Genomic DNA, 18,772 nt, shown 5'->3' with positions numbered 1-18,772 from the left:
GCACATTCCCTGCCCACTGGGTGGCAGCACTGTGTGAGGGATCATCAGTCTGATTTGGACCAGAGCGTCAGCCAGTAGTTGAATCCAGGGTCCAGGGCCCCAGTATGGGAGGGGGGCTGGTGAGAGGTCAGCACCTTCTAGGCATTCCAGGACCCCAGTCTTACTGCAGGAACACTTTACCTCCTGCCCAGGTGGGGCTGGGACTCCTGAGGAGTCCCAGCTTGGAACTCAGAGGGCTTTTGGCCATAGCTTGAAGCTTCCCCACCCCACCTGGCAGGACTGGGACAAGCCAGCCTTGGCAGGAAGATGGGAAGATTGGGAATGCTTTTGATGAATTGCCAAGCTGACCCCAGTCGTATAACTATAAAAGTAAGAATGGACCTTGAAAATCAGTCCAACCCCTTTCTTTGTGAATGAAGAAAGTGAACCCTGGCAAGGTAAAATGACTTGTCTCAGATCCTGTGGGTGTTCTAGGGGCAAGGCCAGAACAAAAGCCTGGTTTTCTATTTCCTATTCATCTGCTTTTCCCACTCTGCCACCCTCTGCCTCTACTTTTATCCTAATTTTACTGCTGGGGCACCGGTGCCATAGCACCAATGAGACGATTAGCACCAGAATCCTGTGGGTTCAGGATCCTCTTCCCACTGCACTTCACCACCTCACTCTTAGGGATTGACCCATGCATTTCTAAGGAAAACAAGTTTAAAATACATTTTTTTAACCAAGTGGTTTACTGGGAGATAAAACACACATGAAAGGAAGGTTGCTGTCAGGCAGTGGAGAGCATTTATTGGAACCCGCTGGGTACAAAGCCAAATGTGAGATGCTTTGAAATTACAGAAGATACCTGACCTTGCTCTTGGTAGCTTATGTCTAGCTGCTTGGTGCAATTCTCTTATTCCCTGTTTTCCTCCAATTTATTACTCGAGTCTTCTCTTAAAGAATGTTATCTTGATCGTTTAAAATAGAGGAAGCAAAAGAGTTTATAGGAAAATGTATTCACACTTTCTTCTCTATTTCCTACTTGTAGACCAATTTGTAGGGAGTATATAAGACATAGAGATCCACACTGAGTGGTTGGGAAGATCTATAACTTAGGTGGAAAGGCACCTGCAGGTATGTAGTAGTTATGAATTCCTACATTCAGGGAAGAACCAATGAATCACCAAATGGCTTTTTCCTTTATAGTGAGGCCTGTGTTATAAGAAGGGGGAAAATCAATGAGCAAAGCATAGAGATAATAAGAATAAATAATGTTTACATAGGAGACGAACAATTGTCCTTGGGACTCTGTAGCTTTCAAAGCAAGATGAATTCAGCTAGGAATTATTTGAAACAATTTTAAGTTTTCTTTTATCAGGTTCAGCAGGGGATGGAGAGTCCTGTTTAATGCAGAGGTTTGAAATGTATCAGTATAACAGAAGAAAGGTGAGAGGCAGGTAGTTCCTTTTACCACCGACCAGAAAGCTTTCTGGGCTAAAAGACTAACATTTAGTGCTTGGTGTCCTTTCTTACTGCCATTGTGAAGATGCCACGTATAGCGGTAACTCATTTTATTTTTTGATTTATAGCCAATTCACAATTTCTGAAGGCTTTTTATTTCAGAGCTATGAAATTTCATTTGAGAAAGGAAGTGTGTCATGCCTCCTGTCATGCCGTCACCTTTCTATCCTGTTATGGTTAATGAGAATCTGGGGTGAGCCTGCAGAACAAATTCCTTATACCGTATCTACTTAGTGACCAGCACATTTATCCATGGGAGCTTTATTTTTTTTTAATTTTTATTTATTTATGATAGTCACAGAGAGAGAGAGGCAGAGACACAGGCAGAGGGAGAAGCAAGCTCCATGCACCGGGAGCCCGATGTGGGATTCGATCCCGGGTCTCCAGAATCGCGCCCCGGGCCAAAGGCAGGCGCCAAACCACTGCGCCACCCAGGGATCCCCCCATGGGAGCTTTAAATGAGACTTATACAAGGATCGTGGCAGGCTGATCCACTGAGGAAAGCAAGAGAAAGATCGCCAAACTGACCAACTGACACTCACTGAGACCTTCTGTTTGCAGCACATGAGTTGGACTGGGCAGGACAGGCAGGGATGTCAAAAGGTATGTTGAGGGCAGCGGTACCTAGATGTAACTTCCTGTCCATCATTATCTTACCCATTTTGAATGCAAGGCATATCTGCTTTTTAAAAAGCACGATGTTTACATGTGTCTGGGTTAGACTTTCCAAAAGTGCTCATGTCACAGACATGTCACAGACCTGAACACCAATGCATGAAATAGAAGTTTCTCCATCGCTTAATGCCACAAAGGGCGAAGTACCAGGGCAACATAAGAATGACGGTAAAAATAAAAAAATTTTGGGCAGGGGCTTGAAGAGTTTAAATGAGCTAGATATTGTTTGCAGGGCATCAATTATCTCAGCTAGGCCAGTGATTCCTGACCTGGCTGCATATCAGAACTATTGTTGGAGCATTTCAAGATGAGAATCACAGGACCCTCACTGCAGAGGTAGTGAATCATGAGTCTTCAGAGGTGCAGCAAGGAAATCTGTTTTCATAAGCTCTCTAGGTAATTCTTACATAGGTTGACCTATGGTTCCAGGACTTGGACCCCTGCCTCCCATGCATTTGCAAACCATTGGGCTCATAAGAACCTCAGAAAAGAATAGTAAAAACAGGATCTTCTTGTTAATTCAAGACAGCTTTTAGGACATACTATGTGCAGAGTGCCGTGCTGAGCATCAAGGATGCATAGCTTTTTTACAGAGGTCAGTCACTAAACAGGTGTTAAAATAGTACCCCATGATACTGAGGTGCTATGATGGAGGTGCAGCTAATTGCCATGGAGCATGGAGCAGGGACTGGCGTTCATACCTCTTCACCTCCGATTCCCTTCCTGCTATGGCTATGGAAGCCATCAAGGCCATAGAGGATCCTGGGGCCAGACTTTGACAGTGAAGACCAGGAGATAGCCCCAGATCAATCCTCCAGTGGCCCTAGTTGATTTTCCATGGGAGAAATAATCCAGAAGTGTCACTTTTTTGAAGAGTGTAACTCTGTCCTGTAGAGTCTGAGCCAACTTTGCACACAAATAGTCGAGGTCTCATTGGGAGGTCCCAGTGATAGCCTCAGTCTCTAGCAGCCGATGGGAGGGAAGAGGCTGTTCACACATAGCTTGGGTGTGAAGCTGATGTCACAGTTGGTGGTTTCTGGAAGGCTGTGAGAAGCCACATAATTAGCATATTGGGAGCTTCGGAGAGAGGCTCTTCAGAGCCATCACACTGCGGGGATGCGCTATCCAGTTAGTATGGTCTCTTTTCCCTGAGGCACTTTCCTTCTAGACTGCAGTTTGGACTTCACTCTCTTTTGTGGCATTATGAAAAAATCTTGGTCCAAGACAAGGGCCAGCCTAACACTGGAGCTCATTTTTGGCCATTTAATAGCCTTGCTCCAAAAGGTCAGCAGAAAAGGACAGCTCATAGAGATCAAGAAGTCTTTGATATGGTAGTTTGTGTTTTGGGGGATTTTTTTTCCAGCTTTACAACCTACTGAGAAGTTTTGGGGGAAAGCTTGGGTTTTGTCATCACCTCTCCTTACCTAGGAAGCAGGCACGTAACTCACAGTCCAGTGATGTTTGGGATGGCCATTGTTCAGACTGGGGGGGTCTTAGGGTGCATATGCACTGGAAATACCCAAGTAGGTTTTTCAAAAAGTATCATCTTGCCTAAATGGACTCCATGAGAAATGCTCCGTGGGATGCAAATCTATGTGCAGACCACACCATGGAAAAGTGGAAAGGAGAGTCATGGCTTATACTCTCTGAGAATAGGTTGAAATTTGGAGGCCGATCCGCTGCCCCCAAGGGAGCTAAGGATCATGTGCTCTTTCCTCTCTCTAGGCATTTACTCAGCCAATTCCAGCCTGTTAGTAGACTTGGTTGTCAGGCTGTCACTGTTTAATAGCTTTCTATAAGATACTGCCATCTTTAAAGGCCAACTAGCGATGCTGACAGCTATAACTTGTTTATAGAAATAAAGTCACCTTGCCTTGTTGCAAAATAAGGTCTAATGCACAACCAGGGGGCACATATTCATTTGTGTCGTGCTTTTTCTTCTTGGATGAAGTTTGTTGCTGTTTTTGTTGAGAGACTAGGGCCATGTCTGTCTGTCTTATGGAAGTATGTAGAAGGCTAATGACCCTGAGGCTGTAGTGATAGGATGGAGAGGGAGGTGATGGAAGGGGAATAAGAGCAGGGACAAAAGACAGGCCTGTTGGAGATCCCAGTGTGAGTGAAGCGAGTGGTCCATCCTGTCATGATCCATGCTTCAAAGAGTCCTGCTGAGTTACCCCCAGGATAACATAGCCTGATAGCAGGCAGATATGTTACTCATTATTGCACCCGTGACCCTCCCTGGCTGCATTATGATGGCCATGCAGTGTGCTTTTTGGAGGGGAGTTTCTTACTCAGATAGAAGGGACCTGAAACTGAACATGAAACAACCTTATCACATGTGAACTTCTCTCATTTAAAGATGACCAGGTTGCCTGTGGTCTTAGGGCTTCTTGGTTTTATAGCTACCAGTCCAGTTTGGAATTGAAACTAGTTACTGCACTCCCAAGTTTAGCTACTGTTGGGGCTGATTCTGTTTTTAAAGAAGGAAAATTCGTTGACCAGTGACCTCAGTTCTTGGTCACTGTGACCTGACACTGTTTTGAAAGTTCAAAAGTTAGTTCCTGGAAGGGAATTCATGGTCCAGGGAGACAGGGTGAAGAAGGAGTATGTGTGTGGAGTGTGTGTGTGTGTGTGTGTGTGTGTGTGTGTGTGTGTGGAGTGTGTGTGTGTGTCCTCCCCTGTGCCCTACCCAAGTCCCTTCTGCAGATTTGGTGCTGAAACTGTCAGGCATCATCACAGCAGGCCCTGGTGAACTCCCATTGCCCAGAAAGGGGACCTGATCTCCCAAAGTTCATAGGAAGTTTTCCAGAAACCTCCCCTAAAGAGAGGATTTGTCTCTTGGCAGATTTTCCTTCTTTTGAGATAAGGATCCATGTACAAGAAAGTTTAGTTACTTGGCTTTAAAGTTACTCATAACTAAAGTTTGTCATCTTGACGGAAAAGTTAAGAAGCATTGTGTCTGTGAAATCCTTCCTAAAAGAAGATTGGGCCACCATAAGATGAGCTTGGTTTGTGTTTGTTTCTAATGAGTGAACCTTGCATCTGCCCCTTACCTTTGAAATGGCTCCTTGGGATCCCACTCATTTTGGTCCTTGAACATCAAAGCCCATGACGACATGGGGCCATGGAGCGGGGAAACCCTCTTTACTGTTTCTGTCTTTAATTTCACAGACTGGGATTCAAAGGTTCTCCTACCTATTGGATACGGCAAAGTGAGAGTGTCAAGGACAGTTGGGTTTGGATTGGGGGAGGGAAGGATCCTAAGTGAATAATGAAAGAACTTCATAGTGGTCGCTTAAATAAAAACTTGTTACAAAAACAAAACCCAAACAAAAACTTATAAAGGCTATCTCAAGAATCTCATTCCATATTTGACTTTATGACTTGATAGCAGTTCCTTAGGGTTGCAACAGTATTCTGGACAAAAAAAGGGAGCGTAATTAGCACACACAGAGGAGGTCCCAGCTATCAAGATGAGTGTAACATTGTGCATTGGGTTGTTTTTCCCCCAACCTTCCGAGCCCTCCTAACAAACTCTACCCTAACCTTTGGTTCATTATAACTTGAAAAGACTGATACCGACCTAGAGTACAGCCGGAGACCCTTGCTGTTATTAGGCATACAAATCATACAGTAGAAGTACCAAGAATGAAGGTAGCAGCCTGGGACTAGGGGAAGGCTTCTGCAGCGCTTCTGGGTCTCTGAAATCATGCTGTGTGAAGACAGGAAGAAGACATAAGTGTAGCCAAAGGACTTTTAACTGAGAATCAGAAAACAATCTTATGGGTAATTCTATGGATGGATGGATCATAAGGTTGACAGACATAATACCACAGTCTCAGGATGGAGATGTACTTTGGATGTGCTGGGCCACCCATGGCCACCATTAGCTGCAGCCCCTAATCGCCTCTTGTCTCCCCAGCCTCTCCTGGCTGCAGCTGCTCTCAGCTCTCAGTTCCCAACAAGCCGTAGAGTTGGATGTGGCATTTCAGCTCTTACCCCATAAAGTGGTGCCAATGACAGCTTCCTTATTTGTTCCTAACTCAGGAACACAATATGATTCTTTTCCAGATTTATGGATGTACTATTTGTAAAACAATTATTGCTTAATTGGCTCAGTTTTCTTTTGTTCTGTCCCCTTCAAAATATTGTGTAATGTGGTTCTATGTGTCATCTGTGTGTCAGGCACCATCTGATTGGGAGTGACGATGGCTAAGGGAGTAGAGAATGGATTCTCCACTCAGGAGAAAAGACTGTGGCCTCTAATAGAAATCTCTTTATCATGGATGCTCTACAGACAGCCCCTTAAGGGAGTGACTCTCTGAGCCAAATGACCAGATCCATGAATAATCCATTTCAAATGCACACCTTACAGATGAGCAAAGACTCAGCCACAACATGTGTATCACCAAAGAACAATTTTCATATTAACATTTTAGGAAAAAAAAAAAAACATTTTAGTAAGAGGTGATATGGCTTATCCAGAATCCAAATTGGGGGATCAGGAGTAACCAATAGATGGGAAAATCCATCTCACAGCCTCTGGCCTGATCCTGCTGGTGGCCGCCACCAATGTTGAGTGCTTAGTGGCAGCAGAGGAAGGCTACAGGTGGGCATAAAGGCCAGGCCCATGGGGGATGGGGGTGGGAGGACAGAGAGGATTCAGTTTGGAGACAAAGGCAGGGCTATGGTAGAGAGGGATGTGTGGCTGGTGGGCCCAGAATTCAAGATACCTATTTCCAGCCCCCCATGAGAATCACTATATTCCAGGGTCTGAGTGGAATATATCCCCAAGTAAATAGTATTTTTCTCTATTTATGTCCTGAGCTCATCTAGCACAAAATCAACCCCTTTTCCATGAAAGTTGACTTTGAGACCAAGTAGTACATACTTAAGATGAAGGATTATGGAGCCAGATCTTCAAGGGTTCAGATCTTGGCTTGACCCGTTACGGGCTTTGTGACCTTGGGCCAGTTACCTAGCCTTTCAGCTCCTTGGCTTCCCTGTTTGTCCCATAGGGTAATAACAGTACGTGTCTTATAGGATTGTTGGGAGGCTTATACAAATTCAATAAAGTGCTTAGTAGGGTGACTGGCACATAATAATTACTATATATTTATATATATATATATCTTTGATTGAGAGTGTGAATTTTTCACATGACAGAAACCAAATTTAACAACTCTTTGCACTGGTTGTTTGAGAGATTATAAGCCTTTGTATCTTCAATAGCCCAGATGTGCTTAAAGCTACGAACACATAAGGACATTTTTGAAAGACACGGGCAGGATCTAAAATTCTCAGGATGAAGTTGCACGCCAGCATTCTCTAAATTTCTATTTTCTGGGTGTAAAGAATACAACATCTGCAAACAACAGCTGGACAAATATTAGAACATATAATTCCAACTTATTGCCATGTTGGCAAAAGCTGTAGGGCGGGAGAGGAACAATTCGCCTTTTATCAAAGTACCTTTTACAGCTGGAAGAAAAGAAGTGAGGTGAGTCATTTTGTGAAGGCAGCATCCCAGGAGAGCAGACCTAAGAAAACATTGTCGAGGCATCCTGGGCACAATCAGATAGCATGCAGCAATTTATTAAGAAGGCCTGGGTTCTTGAAGCAGATTAATAGATTTTACGTTGCTCATCTGGAGAACCTTAGCTGAGTTCCAAAAACCTATTTGTGTCTTTGCCCAGCACTTCAGTAAGCCAGCTTCATGCAAAGTGCTGGCCTGGAAAAGGCAAACCATAGGAAGGGCAGTCAGAAAGGGAAGCAGGGAAGCTGAGCTTCAGTTAAAAAGTGACCGTCATGTTGGAAGTAGCAGGCGTTTTTAATTGGCTTGGGACAGGACAAGCAGAGCACCTGCCATTTGTCTGCCTTTTTAAACTACGCTTTAATAGAGCAATTCTCTTACGTGATGATGCCTGCCCTTTGGGGACAGAAGTGAGACTAGGGCAAAGCAGGTAAAGCAGCTACTAAGGACACAGAGAGGAAATAAGACACAAAAGCAAGAAGGGCCTCGGGGCAGGAGTCAGCACCTGGAGCTGACACCATGGGTCCGGGACTTTGCACCAGGGACCCTCGACTGCTGCCCCTGGAAGTTTCCCGTCTGTAAAAGGAAGGGGTTGCAGATTACACATCAGGTCCTTTCTGGCTCCACTCTTCTTTGTCACTAACAACTCTGCAGTCCTGGCCGTGAATCCATCTTAGTGGAAGACTCAGAAGTCACAGTGTAGCCAGACCCTCATTTGCCACCTCTTGGCACACACGCATGCCTTCAGCTGTGTGCTCCCAAGGGGCTGTGGAACATTCCTGCCTTCACCCCTTGTGGACTGAATAAGGCTAAGCTAATGCCCACTTGGGAAAGATTTCATTCCTCGTCTGGAATCTGGCCCTTTTGAGACTCTATGAGTAACTTAGAACTTTTTGTTGCTTTGGAGAAAAAAATATGTATAGGAAATTCTTCAGTGTATCTTCTTTCTTTATGATCTTCTTCTAAGACAAACACACAAAAATAAACAAGCTTCTTTTCATCAGAGCCAGGCTGGCTTCTCCCCTGTGTCTGATCTGTGGGTGTAGTATGGGAACTATTTGGGTCAGTTTTGGCCTGCTTAGTATCATTTCGTCTGACGACCCATTAAAGATGCTCCCGAGTGCTCCCAATAAGAACTGCGTGCCTTCTTGGGGATGGGGATAGGAGGTGGGAGTGAGGGCCTGGGCACCAACATGAATCTGTTACTTCTGAGCAAATTAATCTTCTTGCCCTATATCCAGAAGCGTAGGTCACTGTGATGTGACATCAGTCACATTTTCCACCTGCTAGGTGGTTTGTGGGGACAATAATCATGGCTTAAAACCACTGACTTCTTTCTTTCTATAAAAGTAAACCATTTGATCCAACCTAACAAAATGCTAATTTGACCCAGGGACCTGGGGAAGCCAAGAGAACTGAAGCTGTTACATGCCTTGGCTCTGTGTTCTGACTTGAAGTCGGTCCCATGAAACGGAGCCGGTATCCAATTAGCCCCGATTCCCAGCAGTTCATATAATTTATAATGCTAAGAAAGAGAGCCTCCTGCTTCTGGCATGTGATTTTCTGCTGTTTGACTACCAGAACTCCATTGGATAGAATGTTCGGGGTAATGGGATCATGTAGGCTTCTGTTAGGCAGTGATGCTTAGGATTTTTTATTCCTTATTATAATATCTATTATAGTATCATAGGACATGGAAAACTGAAGAATTTTACAGCCATATTCACCTTCTCCACACCTCCCCCATCACTTTGGAATAGCCATGGGACTTGAGGATGCTAAAGACAGTTTTCACTAGAACTACTTATTGCATGGGTTTTTTAAGGAAACATTGCCCAGTTTTGATGGGTTTATTAAAATGAAAGACTTTGGAAATCTGTCTATTACACGCATCCAGCATCTCCTTCAAGTGAATTTGATTTAGAAATGTCTGTATATGTCTACAACTTGTGTATATGGCTTTATCTTGACACAGGGAACTTTGGTTTCTCCATTCTAACGTATAAAGAGTGAACCTTCTACCACCCCCCAGAGTCATCTTTCCTTCCTTCCTCTTCCAGTCTTGAATTCTGCTCTTACACATCTGCTATGTGCTGGTGTTCTCAATCAGGAAGGACCACAGCTTTCTCAAGGGCTTCCTTCACTCACTAGTCTGACTGGCACACTGGGGGAAGCCGGGGATCCAGATCCTGTGGGGCCTTCACACAGATGGGTTCCCAGGGGTTTGGTAATAAATTTAGTTGGCCTGGGAACCCTATGTAGATTACTTCTGCTGTTTAGGTTTAGATGGGAGTTAGAATTCTCAGCACTTACATGGATGGGGCCCCAAGCATGGCTTCTGGATGGTTTAGGTTGCTGCTATAGCCAGCTTTAAGCAATGAGGATGTTTCCAGTGGTGGTTAGAATATGGTCCGCCTTTGTCATGACATTATACAGAACCTTAAGCCAAAACCTCTGAGAACACAGTAGTTCCTTTAAAATGACACTTAACTTTTGGGTTAATGTTTGAAAGTGAAACAGTCTCCCTCATCTTCCTCCTCTGCCCAGCTACTATCAACAGTAGCTCAAGCCAGAATCATAGGACTCACGTGTCAAGTATGGGTGAGACTCCTTTGTGATTGCTAATTGTTCATTTGTTTTTCTCTCCCCAGATGAGATAACTTTACCTATGTCTAGCTGCTTTTTGCAACAGTAGCAATCTGACAAGTTGCATTGTTCTACACATACACATTTTTCTAGGCTCACAGCAGATCTACTATATATACACATAGCTACAAACACATGCACATGTATCGTAATAGGGGTATGTGTCTACAAGTAGTCTATAAGAGGTTTCCATTATCTTATTCCCACTACAAGCATTATTGGGGATTTTTCTTGTTTGGGGTATGTGTGTGTATAAGTTCAAAATGCTATCATATGTGTACTGCCATTTAAAAAACAACTAACAGAACGTGACCTGGTGTTTGGTCATTTACATCCATTACTTTTCTAAATCACCTCAAGATCCCATTGAGACAAATAGGGTCGTTATGCTCATTTACAAATGTGGTGAACAGGTTCTGAGATTCTCCTAAAAACTCAGAGTTACTTGATGTCTGAGCTGGGGTTTGGGCCAAGGCCTTTCTGACTCCAGACCCTGACTTCTTAACTATGGCTGACATAGTTAAATGTCTCCTGACATTTAATTATCATGACAGTCTGGCTACAAACACAGTCTTATCATCATCTCCATTTGACAGATGAGAAAACAGGCTAAGGTGAAGTGGTTTGTCTGGAGTGCCTGTATTATTGGGTTTTTGCCTTTGGTTGAATTCAGTCATCTTATACCAATAAAGTTGTGACTGGCAAGTAGAATATCCTAAATTAGTGTAGAGGGTGGAATTGGGCCACCTGACAATTGAATTATTCAGGAAGGTTACTTTATCTTAAATCATCGCTTCCCTCAAAAATTGTGATCAAATCATTTTCTTTGGGAAGGGATATTAATAAAGATTTGTTAATAATAATAATAAATAAGCATGAAAGTTTATTATGTACAGATGCTATTCTATAGCAATATATGTTTCACATATAGTAATTCATTTTGTCTTTCCAACAGCCCTACGAAGAGGGTTCTGTGTATCCCCATTTTACAGATAAGAAAACAGAGGCACCAGGAGGTTAAAATACATGGGCAAGATCATACAGTTACTAAGTGGCAAAGCTGGGGTTCACACTCAACAGTCTGGACCAGAGTCTTGGGCCTCAATCATTCTCCACAACTGCCATGTTGGTTTTGGTTTTACTTTCATTGAGTTTGGTTGGTTTAGTAGTGAAGTTATCCTGTATTTTTTCTCAAGTACTTTGCTAATAATGGGAACAAACTGCCGCAGGAAAGTGAGGGCCCCTCAGTTGTTATGCTCCTGGTCTAGACATCAGGATTTCCCATAGGTATGGTCACATGAAAGGGATTTAGCGTTCAGTTATATTTGGAAAATAAAAAGCAACTCTCCATGGAAGTGGTGAAGTATGATGACATTCAAGGTTCATTTCTAGAACAATAGCTAACAAAATAAATGCAGAGTGACACCTTGATGCCTTTTTCAAAAATTCTTAGCTCTTATTAAGTAGGTTCTAGAAAATTCCCTTACCTGGTGCATAATCACTGATCAGATTAATCCTATGTTGTTCACCCTTCTCTTAAATTGGTGACCAGGGCATCTTCTTACCTTAGTTCTGGACCTGCTGCTTTTCGGCAGTCTATCTTCCTCGGTAATCAGTGTCTTTATCACCATTTAACAAGAAAATATTTTCAATTGGCCGTGGGAGAGATCTGGGTTTTATTCTGCTGTTTCAAAAGAAAACCAGTAAAAATCAAATTGCAGCAAGGAGTTGCTGACTCAAGTGAAATCTGTGGTCTCCTTCTTGAAATCAGAATAATTTTTCTCTGTTGCTTTGCCTTGGTTAAGATTTCCATCTCTCCTGATAAGTGCCTTAGCATGTTTTATGAACTGAAATCCGAATTCACTTTTCTTTAGCAACTAAAGAAAATTCTCTTGCTTCTGCTAAAAAGTTGAGCATTTCCAAACTTCTTTCTATATCTGAAGCTGTTTGCTAAACAAGTTTGCCTCTCTTTGAACAAAGCATCGATTTTTAAAAAGTTTTTACACAGAAAACATGTTTGAAACGGTACAAATCTCCCCTGAGTTTATTTTACTTTTTAAAATCAGATGAGGATGGGGGCAGGGTTCTTAAAAGAACCCTTTTTCTGTCTGCTCACAAGGGATAGAAAAGTATGGGAGAAATATCTGGAGCTTTGGACTCCATCCAGCCTGGGTTGGAATGTGGACTCCACCGTTACTATTACGTATGGCTCTGAGCCTCCACCTCCCCATCTGTGAAATAGGATTTCTATTTACTATGATCATCTGTGAGCAAAGAGGCCAGTTAGAATTAACCAAGGTAGAAATGAAGGCAGCAACTTGACTATGTGTGTCCGCTCTGCTCTTTGTAGCCCATGATTTGGAAAGAAGCAAACGGTAACTAATAGGTCATAACGAACCTATGAGATGGCCAACTAAAGGTTAGTGGTAGTTGTGAGGTGTGGGAGGAAGAACTGGAGCCTTAGGATCAGATGACTTTCAATTTTAACTGTTCATTAGCGGAGTCACCCTAGGCTAGTTATTTTGCTTCTCTGAGTGTTAATATTCTCTTGTGTAGGATGAAGACCATAAGGTAGGCCTTCTTATGGCTCCGAACTATCGTGAGCATCAGACAAAAGGAACAGAGTACGCTTTGTAAACCAGAACCTGTGATTTGGCTGCACGGGGCCGTGGGGGATGAGGACCCTTCGGGTCCAAACACCCACACATGTTAAGTGTATATCTCTGAACGCATCTAGGCTGGAGTAGAATCACATGTGGCATTATTGCAGAGCATTTATGCAAAGCAACAGTTGAGATATCCTTTCTGGGAGGAAGGTTTTCCCAGGTTTCTTTAAAGGTATGAGTTATGCCTGGTTAGGAAATTTCACTTATATGTGCAACTGGAGAAAGGCAGAAAGTTGAGGCAGGAATTTTTATTGCAAACAATGAAAAGCCTAATAGAGTAAGAAAGGACGGGGCACCAGGAAGTAGAGAGGAGGAGTTTGGAGAGTAGAGCAGGATTTCCACGTACCATTATTAAACCTAATAATTCAAGGTTCAGCGTTTGGGGAAGAATAATCAGCCATTGTGCTACAGTGGAAAACATCCAAGCGTTGACTTTCAGAGAGTCTGGGGTTCCTCTGGCCCTGCTTTGACTCTGGCGCTTTGAAGGAGGAATCATACTATCTTTTCCATGTGTGCCAGGAGTCTAAATGGATATGTCTTCTTTAAAAAACTTCTGTGATGATGAATGTGTGCGTGGGATCTGGTTAAGCTGGGGAATTCCTTTGAAATTCTTGTTTCTGATTGCTCTCCATGGCCCAGAGAAGGATACTGGCCGCATTTGGGTATGAAACTCTTGAGCCTCGCCGTGTTCTCTGGCCCCTGGAGAGTCATGTTCTGTTTGAAAAGAGCTGAAAAGACGAAGGCTGTTTTTTCACTTGGGATAAGAATATCTTTCTCAAAGCAGTAAGGGCTCTGTGAGAATAACAGGATCCATATGTTGAAGCTGGCTGCTAATGCTCAGCATATGGGCCAGTGAACCTTTCAGGCAGAAATATGCCTCCAATTCTCTAAAGAATGCCCCAGTAAACTCCAGAAAGGACCATTACTTAGGTGACGGATGGCATGGGCACAGCTCCTGGGCTTTCATGGGCCAATTGTTCCGTGGAACGTGAGCCACAGACAGAATGGAAAGGTCTTGGTTGGCCTGACGATGGATGGCGCTGGCCTGTAGCCCTCTCTGTCAGGCCCTGTACCCCCCAAATACCAAGGGCTTTATGTGCTCTGGGCTTGATCCATTTTGTTAGGGGATAGTGAATCTGAGCATTGTTCTTCAGGTTCTCCAGATTGTTCGTTAAACCAAATGAAAAGAAACTTAATATCTTTTACTCACAGGGGCAGTGTTGTAATGGAAAGGATACTTACCTGGGAGCCAGGTGGCTCTATGGCCACCACCACCCTGGCCCTAAACAGAGGTGACCTCAGTGAAGTCACTTTGTCTCTTTTTCTCATCCGGAAAATGAGCAGGTGAAACGTGGTGCTGGTTGGGATTCCTTCTGGCTCCCTCCGTGTAGACCTGAGTGCACCTCGCTCTGTCCAGAGGAGGGTGACAGAAGCAGCACAGCTAGTGAGTGACACCCGCACTCAGGAGCCATTGCAGCCCTGTGTGCTACGTGGCATTTCAGGGAAGGTAGGGGAAGCCCTTCGGGCGCTCTGTGACGGTGGGGTCGCAGGCCCCATGAGTCATCGGCAGTAAACCAGTGAGGGAGTGGCTGGCTGCCCCCGGATTACTACCGTGTTTCCTCCAAACCAGCATTTGGAAGTCTGTGATCCCCCCTCCCTTGTTCTCACAGTGGAGCACTCGGCCTCCTCTCCCGGCCTGAACCCCGTGCCTGACTCCTCACTCGTGCCCTCCCTCCTTCCCTTCTCAGCCCCTTTCTCCACCAGGCCACCCACCTCTCTGTGCCTCTGCTGCTTCCCCGTGGCCTGTTGGCAGTGAGAGAGCCCACGCACCCAGTAGCCGGATGCTCCTCGTGCTCCCCTTCCCAGCTCCAGTAGTTGGGTGCTCCTCGTGCTCCCCTTCCCACCCCCATGCTCCCAGCACCCCAGTAACTGGGTGCTCCTTGTGCTCCCCCTTCCCAGCCCCATGCTCCCAGCACCCCCAGTAGCCGGGTGCTCCCCACACTCCCCTTCCAAGCCCTGTGCTTCCAGCACCCCCAGTATCCAGATGCTCCCCCACACTCTCCTTCCCAGCCTGGTGCTCCCCATGCCCCCCTTCCCAGCCAGGTGCCGGCCCTCTGATCCCCCCTCTGCCCGGTGCTCCGGTCCCTCCATCACAGGAGCAGAGATCTGAGATCTGCTGCAGCTCCTCCGTCCCGTCTCCATGGCAACCAGCAGGCCCTCGCTCAGCTGTGCAGAGAAAATGGCTGTGCTAAGGAAGCTTCCCGAGTCTGGTACCCCGGCCTGTTGAGCCCCAGCCCCTCCGTATCAGTTTTAAGAAGTTGCATGCATTGAACCAAATGTCCCTTTGCTTTTAGCTTCCAGATTTACTTTCCCCGGGAGGAGGGGAGGCAAAAGGAAGTTGAAGCCAAATGGATAAAAGCATTTCTTTTTCCTACCCTAAAACTAGATTTTCATGAGGAACAGTTATCTGCCCTGAGCAGATATACGAGGAACTGAATGAATACAGCCATCTGTGGGATCCAGCGCAATGTATTTCGTCTTATTGGCGGGGTGGAATGACAGAGCATGGGCATATTCAAATAAAAATTCAGCGCAAGTAGCCAGGAGATACAGGAATTCCTCAGGGCACAGACTCCAGCATTTCAGGAGAGCACCTGACTAATTGGAGTGATGATGTTGTATGCAGTCTCCTGTTTCGGAGGGAGGGGTGTGGGTCCCCTAGTCATGAGGCAAGGTGAGCATTTGGCATCCCCTGCTTCAAAATCCATCTGGATCAGGGCACCTGGGTGGCTCAGTAGGTTAAGTGTCTGCCTTTGGCTCAGGTCCTGATCCCAGGAGTCCTGGGATCAAGTCAGGCTCCCTGCTCAGCAAGGAGTCTGCTTCTCCTTCTCCCTCTGCTGCTCCCACTGCTTGTATGTTCGTTCTCTCTCTCTCTCTCTCTCTCTCTTTCTCTGTGTCAAATAAAGTATTAAAACAAAAACAAAAAACCAAATCCATCTGAGTTATCACAGTGAATCCTCCATAGTCATGATGCACGGTGACATGGGAAACTGGTAGGAGACCCCTGTCAGAGGTCTGGAGGCACAGGCTTCCCTCGTCACACCATGGGGACACTTCAGGTTTGATACCCAAAAGTAACTGATCTCTTATTTCCATGAATCCCAGAAGTGCTGCTGTTTAGAGCAGGACCCTTAGCCTTCTGATGGGGGTCAGAAACATGTAGAGTGAGGGGATCACCCCAAGTCCCCCAGAGGACCTCGCACAATCTGATAGTGGTTCCACAGGGAATGATCCAGACCATGGCCATTCCTGGCTTCAGCGTGGGAACCATGGATTCTTTGATGGTGACAAGATCTCAATCCAGATGACATCCTCCCTTTATTCTCTCTTAATGTGAACTGGGAGACCCCAGTTTTGAATGAAAGCTCTGAGTTTAGTTCTCAGAAATCCTAATGTGTGTCTCAAATGGACGTTTTCTCTTTCAGTTTCTCTGCAGGTGGATATTGTCCCCAGCCAAGGAGAAATCAGCGTTGGAGAATCCAAATTCTTCCTATGCCAAGGCAAGTGCCCTGTGCCTGCCCCTGCACCGAGGGAAAGGCAGCCGGAAGAGCAGAAGCCCGCGGCCCGCTTGTGCTGGCCTGGCCCTGCCTGGAACTGCTTTTTTGCAGGGTTGGAAGTGTGACCGGAGAGCCAGGGAAGCTCTCAGGCCCTCTTCCTCCCCCTCAAAGGGCTTCCCCGACACAGTAAAGTGTGTCTCCAGTCTTCTGCATGGTGATGGAGGAGGTCTAGGGATTTTCTGGGGGAAAGTCAGTACACTTCCCAAAATAGCAAATCACTCCAGATCCCCTGCTCTGTATCCACCTGGAGTTCTGTGAATGATGTTGGAGAACAGTGCGGCCTCAGAAATCATGCTTCAGGGGGTCAGTGTGAGGCTTATTTCTTGGAATCTCCCAGGACAGGAAAATCCAGGAAAGTCTGACACTTGCCTGCAAGGAAATTGAGTACCTGTGTCCCTTTTGCCATGAGGCTGTGGGTCCCGGGTGTTCCAGGTCTGTTGGGAATGCCAGTCTTCTGTCCCGTGGCCCCCACTGGAACTCTGGGGTGTGTCAGTTCTGGTGTCCTTGTTTTGGATTTAGAAAATTTGTCCCATTTCCACAGCTCACATAATCACTGGGAAACGTCCCGTGGAGGAAAAGCTCTAGATTAGGCTTTGGATTCTCCGTCTGTGGCATGACTGGGCTTCAGATCATGGAAGACCCAGGGAAGTTGAGCTGAGCTGGGTGTAAACTGTGACATTTAGCGAGCAGCTCTCTGCAGGGAGGGGCCTTTAAATGCGATCATGATTTGCGTTGGATGAGGTGCCTTGTGGCCGCCGGATGTGTTCACTCCAGCTTTGCCTTCATTACAGCAATTTAAATGATCTGGAGATGCAGCCATAGAGCCCACAGCACATCTTGCAAATAGCGATATTTATTGAAAACATGATGGGCCCTGAAAGGAAGGCAGCTTCATTTCCATACTAAGCATCTGTGCAGGGCTGGGTGGCGTGGCCCCGGGAAGGGTGCTGCGCAGAGAGGCAGGGCGCAGCCGTGTCGGCAGGAGCCCAGAGCCCCTGTTCTGGCTCAGTGTCTGAGATCTCGCGAAGCAGCAAGCATCTGCCCCTCTTCGGTGCCCGGGGAAAGGATGCGTAGTGATTCTGGCTGTCTTCTTTGCAGGATTTGAGGAGATGAATTTGTCTGTCTGAGACTGGGGTGCTGAAGTGACAGTCCTGCCAGTTTGTGCCGGCAGACGCTAGAATAAAATTGGTTGGGATCCACACTCCTAGACTAGCTGGTCTCTTCCTCTCTGGAGACCACACTCGAAGCACTCAAGAACAAGCTTATTAGTTGGCTCAGACTAGCCAGGCCCTTGAGCTCAGATCCTGGACACGAGCGCCCTCCGCGCCTTATTCTGTGAAGCTGTAGCCCCTCACTTAGAGCCTGGCACAGTAGGTCCTCCACAAAACGCCTCTCCTCTTCCTTCACTAAGGACAGGAGTACTCTCAGAAGTAGTAGCACAAGTGCTTGTCGAGTTCTTTCCACGCACTGTGAGCGATATTATGTATGTAATAAGCACAGAAGCCGGAGGAAGGCGGTATCACGTCCTCAACATAAATGGTCTCCCTCCCTGGTCATCAAGCCTGATGACCTCTCACTTGGTAGCTCTTGCTGAGTACCCACAGTCACCCGGGAGGGGACTTGGTCTTTTTAATTCCCGTGGTTTGAAAATAATCTCTTCCTCTTTAGTGGCAGGAGATGCCAAAGATAAAGACATCTCCTGGTTCTCCCCCAATGGAGAGAAGCTCACTCCAAACCAACAACGGATCTCCGTGGTGTGGAATGATGACTCTTCCTCCACGCTCACCATCTACAATGCCAACATTGACGATGCCGGCATTTACAAGTGTGTGGTCACTGGCGAGGATGGCAGCGAGTCAGAGGCCACGGTCAACGTGAAGATCTTCCGTAAGAGCCTCCTCTGTCTCCTTCTATACTCCCTGTCCTCTCCTTTGGCCAGGAGGCCGTAAGGGTAGCAGACAGAGTGGTATGGCAGCAGAGGGCCCGCTAAGGGCTACCTCCTTTCCACTCCCTCTGGCTTCCCTTCTCTAGATTCAAACTATACAGTTCCCGGAGGGCTGCTAAAGGTTCCCCTTCCCTTTTCCAAGCGTTGGTTAACTATCGTATAATTCAAGTTTTCCCTCTTGTATCAC

The 18,772-nt window shown here is 45.9% G+C and overlaps 1 protein-coding gene across 17 annotated transcripts in view; it reads left to right on the top strand.

The window, feature by feature from the left end:
- NCAM1 (neural cell adhesion molecule 1) overlaps positions 1-18,772 on the top strand; it is a 297,000-nt gene that overhangs the window by 215,183 nt on the left and 63,045 nt on the right. For all 17 annotated transcript variants that reach the window (XM_049109959.1, XM_049109958.1, XM_049109967.1 and 14 more), the window contains exons 2-3: positions 16,509-16,583; positions 18,309-18,527. In XM_049109959.1, the coding sequence (XP_048965916.1) occupies positions 16,509-16,583; positions 18,309-18,527 (294 nt within the window). The remainder of the gene's footprint in view (positions 1-16,508; positions 16,584-18,308; positions 18,528-18,772) is intronic.

This window comes from Canis lupus, chromosome 5 (assembly GCF_003254725.2).
Source record: "Canis lupus dingo isolate Sandy chromosome 5, ASM325472v2, whole genome shotgun sequence".
Lineage (NCBI taxonomy): Eukaryota > Metazoa > Chordata > Mammalia > Carnivora > Canidae > Canis > Canis lupus.
Note: the sequence above shows the minus strand (reverse complement) of the source record. Positions and strands in the feature narration are given on the sequence as shown.